This window comes from Gadus chalcogrammus, chromosome 8 (assembly GCF_026213295.1).
Source record: "Gadus chalcogrammus isolate NIFS_2021 chromosome 8, NIFS_Gcha_1.0, whole genome shotgun sequence".
NCBI classification, from domain to species: Eukaryota; Metazoa; Chordata; class Actinopteri; order Gadiformes; family Gadidae; genus Gadus; species Gadus chalcogrammus.
In genome coordinates, this window is record NC_079419.1 from 232909 (window position 1) to 239085 (window position 6177).

Genomic DNA, 6177 nt, shown 5'->3' on the forward strand with positions numbered 1-6177 from the left:
GGGGACTTGCGTCTACAACAGGCTGCCTGCTACTGAACAACATAACCGGCTGCAGTATTGGGCTTGTTTTAATGTTGTATTCAATGCTCTGCCCTGTATGGATATAAGTGGACGTTTATCGGGAGTATTGCATGATTATAGAGACATGACAACACGCGTGTCTTCAGCTACGTGCGTCATCGGAAACCCTACAGCATCCATCCCATCCCTTCGGGTGTCTTCGTGTCTTTGAACAACGGAGAGAGTGGGGGGAAGAAGCTAAGGGATCACTTAAAGATCGATTTAATTGTTCCCAATACATCGATCAATCAGTCCGTCGCCCAGTTCTTCCAACCTCAAATGACCTCTGTGCGCAGACTCGCGCAAATCAGCGTGCGCGTGGCGATGTTGAGCGCGATGCGCATTCGTGCGGGTCACTAGCGTTGTCATAAAACAAGTGTGGCGGCGGTGACAAGTCGCACGCCGTCGTTGAAGCAATGCCAGGCGTAACAAAGTACAATTTAGTGGACGATGTACACGATTTGAGGATCCCCATGCACAACGAGGACGTGTTTCAACATGGGGTGTGCTTCGAGGCGAAGGTAAACGTATTCCTGCTGCAACAGATCATTTGAAGTGACACATAGTGGTGCCATGCAGTTATTATTATGATCATCACTACGCTTTCTCCTTCTGGTGGGCGATTTGAGACTGGACCTTATGATGCTAGCTGGGAGTATTTTATGTTCATAGAATTAGGATTTCTCTTTTTCTCTTTTTCTTTCTTTCCTCATGGAATGTGCAGTACATTGGCAGTTTGGAGGTGGGTCGGCCAGGCAGCCGAATGGAGATAGTTGCTGCAATGAGGAGAATACGGGTAAGTGACATAAGTGACCCTTCTGAACTAGTAACTAGGTAACCAACTATTAATTAGCGACCCGTACAACTGTTTGTGTTTGTGACATTATTGTGCATCGTTTTTTTTTATATTCTTTTAAAACAGAAAATGTTTTTGTGAGCTCTCTCTCTCTCCGTCTCTCTCTCTCTCTCTCTCTCTCTCTCTCTCTCTCTCTCTCTCTCTCTCTCTCTCTCATCTCTCTCTCATCTCTCTCTCATCTCTCTCTCTCTCTCTCTCTCTCTCTCCATCCCCAGACACTCTCCAACCCTTGCCCCCTCCCCCCTCTCATCCTCTCTCCCCCATCTCTCTCTGTTTCACTTAATCTGCTATGCATATGTCTAAAGAACCCTTAGTCACCCCAACCTTCTGCATTCATTATTATCCATGGGAACCAGTCTGACATGCATCCTGCTGATTCCTAAGACATGATATTAAGGCTCTGTATTTACACTGTATAATGATGTTAAGGCTCTATATACTGTATAATGATGTTAAGGCTCTATATACTGTATAATGATGTTAAGGCTCTATATACTGTATAATGATGTTAAGGCTGTATATACTGTATAATGATGTTAAGGCTCTATATACTGTATAATGATGTTAAGGCTCTATATACTGTATAATGATGTTAAGGCTCTATATACTGTATAATGATGTTAAGGCTCTATATACTGTATAATGATGTTAAGGCTCTATATACTGTATAATGATGTTAAGGCTCTTTACACTGTATAATGATGTTAAGGCTCTATATACTGTATAATGATGTTAAGGCTCTATATACTGTATAATGATGTTAAGGCTCTATATACTGTATAATGATGTTAAGGCTCTATATACTGTATAATGATGTTAAGGCTCTGTATTTACACTGTATAATGATGTTAAGGCTCTATATACTGTATAATGATGTTAAGGCTCTATATACTGTATAATGATGTTAAGGCTCTATATACTGTATAATGATGTTAAGGCTCTTTACACTGTATAATGATGTTAAGGCTCTATATACTGTATAATGATGTTAAGGCTCTATATACTGTATAATGATGTTAAGGCTCTATATACTGTATAATGATGTTAAGGCTCTGTATTTACACTGTATAATGATGTTAAGGCTCTATATACTGTATAATGATGTTAAGGCTCTATATACTGTATAATGATGTTAAGGCTCTATATACTGTATAATGATGTTAAGGCTCTATATACTGTATAATGATGTTAAGGCTCTATATACTGTATAATGATGTTAAGGCTCTTTACACTGTATAATGATGTTAAGGCTCTATATACTGTATAATGATGTTAAGGCTCTATATACTGTATAATGATGTTAAGGCTCTATATACTGTATAATGATGTTAAGGCTCTATATACTGTATAATGATGTTAAGGCTCTATATACTGTATAATGATGTTAAGGCTCTGTATTTACACTGTATAATGATGTTAAGGCTCTATATACTGTATAATGATGTTAAGGCTCTATATACTGTATAATGATGTTAAGGCTCTATATACTGTATAATGATGTTAAGGCTCTTTACACTGTATAATGATGTTAAGGCTCTATATACTGTATAATGATGTTAAGGCTCTATATACTGTATAATGATGTTAAGGCTCTATATACTGTATAATGATGTTAAGGCTCTGTATTTACACTGTATAATGATGTTAAGGCTCTATATACTGTATAATGATGTTAAGGCTCTATATACTGTATAATGATGTTAAGGCTCTATATACTGTATAATGATGTTAAGGCTCTATATACTGTATAATGATGTTAAGGCTCTTTACACTGTATAATGATGTTAAGGCTCTATATACTGTATAATGATGTTAAGGCTCTTTACACTGTATAATGATGTTAAGGCTCTATATACTGTATAATGATGTTAAGGCTCTATATACTGTATAATGATGTTAAGGCTCTTACTGTATAATGATGTTAAGGCTCTATATACTGTATAATGATGTTAAGGCTCTATATACTGTATAATGATGTTAAGGCTCTATATACTGTATAATGATGTTAAGGCTCTATATACTGTATAATGATTATGTTAAGGCTCTATATACTGTATAATGATTATGTAAAGGCTCTATATACTGTATAATGATTATGTTAAGGCTGTATATACTGTATAATGATTATGTTAAGGCTCTATATACTGTATAATGATTATGTTAAGGCTCTATATACTGTATAATGATGTTAAGGCTCTATATACTGTATAATGATTATGTAAAGGCTCTATATACTGTATAATGATTATGTAAAGGCTCTATATACTGTATAATGATTATGTTAAGGCTCTATATACTGTATAATGATTATGTTAAGGCTCTATATACTGTATAATGCCTAAATCATGAGATACGAGGGGATTACACTCTGTGACATTATTCTCAGAATCTCAAGCGAGCGTTGGTATCTCCTCCTCGTCCGTGACAGTCTCCTAACTCCAGATTATACTCTGAACCATCAATTCCTTCCTGCCCTCGTGGTCTAATCCAGCGCGCGGCGGGACGCTGTGTCCCCGTAGCGGCCGTCGGAGAGGATCAGCGTGTTGTCTGGAGCCGTGGGGGGGGGGGGCAGCTGGGCTGATTGACAGGAACAGATCCTCTGATGTCAGCGGGAGGTCGGGCTGTACCCCCCCGTCTCAGTGGGTGACCCCCCCCCCCCGTCTCAGTGGGTGACCCCCCCCGTCTCAGTGGGTGACACCCCCCCGTCTCAGTGGGTGACCCCCCCGTCTCAGTGGGTGACCCCCCCCCCGTCTCAGTGGGTGACCCCCCCCCCCCGTCTCAGTGGGTGACCCCCCCCCCCGTCTCAGTGGGTGACCCCCCCCCGTCTCAGTGGGTGACCCCCCCCGTCTTAGTGGGTGACCCCCCTCGTCTTAGTGGGTGACCCCCCCCCCCCGTCTCAGTGGGTGACCCCCCCCGTCTCAGTGGGTGACCCCCCCCGTCTCAGTGGGTGACCCCCCCCTCGTCTTAGTGGGTGACCCCCCCCCCCGTCTCAGTGGGTGACCCCCCCCCGTCTCAGTGGGTGACCCCCCTCGTCTTAGTGGGTGACCCCCCCCCGTCTCAGTGGGTGACCCCCCCCCGTCTCAGTGGGTGACCCCCCCCGTCTCAGTGGGTGACCCCCCCCGTCTCAGTGGGTGACCCCCCCCCCCCGTCTCAGTGGGTGACCCCCCCCGTCTCAGTGGGTGACCCCCCCCGTCTTAGTGGGTGACCCCCCCCGTCTCAGTGGTGACCCCCCCCCGTCTCAGTGGGTGACCCCCCCCCGCCCCCCCCCCCGTCTCAGTGGGTGACCCCCCCCCCCCACAGTGCGGTAACACCACCCACCCATAGCCTGGAAGGTTGTCTGTGTCTCCTGCGGTCTCCTCTCCCCCAGCGTTGGTCTCCTCTCCCCCAGCGTTGGTCTCCCCCAGCGTTGGTCTCCTCTCCCCCAGCGTTGGTCTCCCCCAGCGTTGGTCTCCTCTCCCCCAGCGTTGGTCTCCCCCAGCGTTGGTCTCCTCTCCCCCAGCGTTGGTCTCCTCTCCCCCAGCGTTGGTCTCCTCTCCCCCAGCGTTGGTCTCCTCTCTCCCAGCGTTGGTCTCCTCTCCCCAAGCGTTGGTCTCCTCTCCCCCAGCGTTGGTCTCCTCTCCCCCAGCGTTGGTCTCCTCTCCCCCAGCGTTGTTCTCCTCTCCCCAAGCGTTGGTCTCCTCTCCCCCAGCGTTGGTCTCCTCTCCCCCAGCGTTGGTCTCCTCTCCCCCAGCGTTGGTCTCCTCTCCCCCAGCGTTGGTCTCCTCTCCCCCAGCGTTGGTCTCCTCTCCCCCAGCGTTGGTCTCCTCTCCCTCAGTCTCTCCCCTGCGTGTCGGCCTCACAGGGCAGAGGCTGAAGCCGCGGCCTGTTGGGTATCGGCTCTCTGACCTCGGCTCGTTGGGCCTGACGCGGGGCTTCTTGAAGGAGGAATCACTGTCCGTGTCATGCGTTGGTCTCCGGCTATGTAGCGCCTGTCTGAAAGACTGGACACCTTAAGGAAAGCGAGCGTAGGACCATAGCATCGTTCTCAGCACACACAGTTGAGTTGAGAGAGTGCTCTATTTCTTCTTATTATAGAGACATATTATCTTGTCTCTATAATGAATTGAGATGGAGATAACATTCCGTATACACATGCTGCTGGTGACCAGAGCTTCTCCCTCACTGCAACACGGACGCTGAACTCACAACGCCTTCTTCCATAATATCTCCATACAATACCCACGTTATGTAGTAGTATGTTTGTGTTGAGCAAAATGAGACAGCCTTGGCTGTAGATCAAGTTTAATTTAATTTAATTTAATTTAATTTAATTTAATTAGATTTATTAAAAATTTGAATTGAATTGAACTGAATTGAACTGAACTGAACTGAATAAGATTCTCCTCTCTCTGCAGTACGAGTTCAAACTGAAGAACGTGAAGAAGAAGAAGGTCAACATCATCGTGTCGACGGACTTCGTCCGGGTGATCTTGCGTAAGAAGAGGAAGGTCAGTCGTGTGCAGCGGATTTGATCCTCTTTGTTTTCTGGGCGTTGGGTTCCTGAAGGTCTTCATGTTTGTGCCCTGGTGCTTGCAGAGGAAGGAGTGGTCCTGGGACGACAGCGCCGCCCTGGTGGCCCAGGACCCCATCTACAGGTGATTAATGACCGTCATCGTTAGACGCCATGAAGGGAACGCCCTGTAGAGGAGGAACAGGGCCCGGCCCGACCCAGCGGCCCCCTGCTGGCCAGGAGGGCCCCTGGGTCGGGGCCCTCCTGGCCAGCAGGGGGCGGCGTCTTGTCATTGTGACCAATAGGAACCCAGCGATTGCTCGCTGCTTTCGCATCGTGAAGCGTCTCTCTTTAATCTGCCTTGAGGGTGGAACGGGGTTGTCCGTGGTGTTGTAGGTCTCGATGTAGAGGCAGCGCTGTTAACAGTCAGAGGGGCAATGCGCTGCTGGGCTGCAGTGTACCAGCCATCCCAGCGGGCAGCAGCCGACGTTACTCGCCCCTGTTGCTACGATACGGGACCTTTAAGTAACCGATAAAACAACAACATGTTCCTCTGCTGGCTGCGGGGCGTACGCTAACCACGTGTCTCTGACGCCCCGCCTCCAGGATCTTCTACGTGTCCCACGACGCTCAGGACCTGAAGATCTTCAGCTACATCGCCCGCGACGGCCAGAGCAACGTGTTCCGCTGCAACGTCTTCAAGTCCAAACGAAAGGTAGGGCAGCGTCACGGCGCCGGGACAGTTCGCAGGCGCAACACGTAGCCGCGCGAC

At 47.4% G+C, this 6177-nt stretch overlaps 1 protein-coding gene across 1 annotated transcript; it reads left to right on the plus strand.

Moving 5' to 3' along the window:
- Positions 1–476: 476 nt before the first annotated feature.
- Positions 477–6168, plus strand: LOC130387124 (carboxyl-terminal PDZ ligand of neuronal nitric oxide synthase protein-like). Its single transcript, XM_056596117.1, has 5 exons — positions 477–581; positions 785–856; positions 5311–5403; positions 5492–5550; positions 6012–6168. The coding sequence occupies exons 1-5, from the start codon at positions 477–479 to the stop codon at positions 6166–6168; spliced, it is 486 nt and encodes a 161-aa protein (XP_056452092.1).
- Positions 6169–6177: the final 9 nt, after the last annotated feature.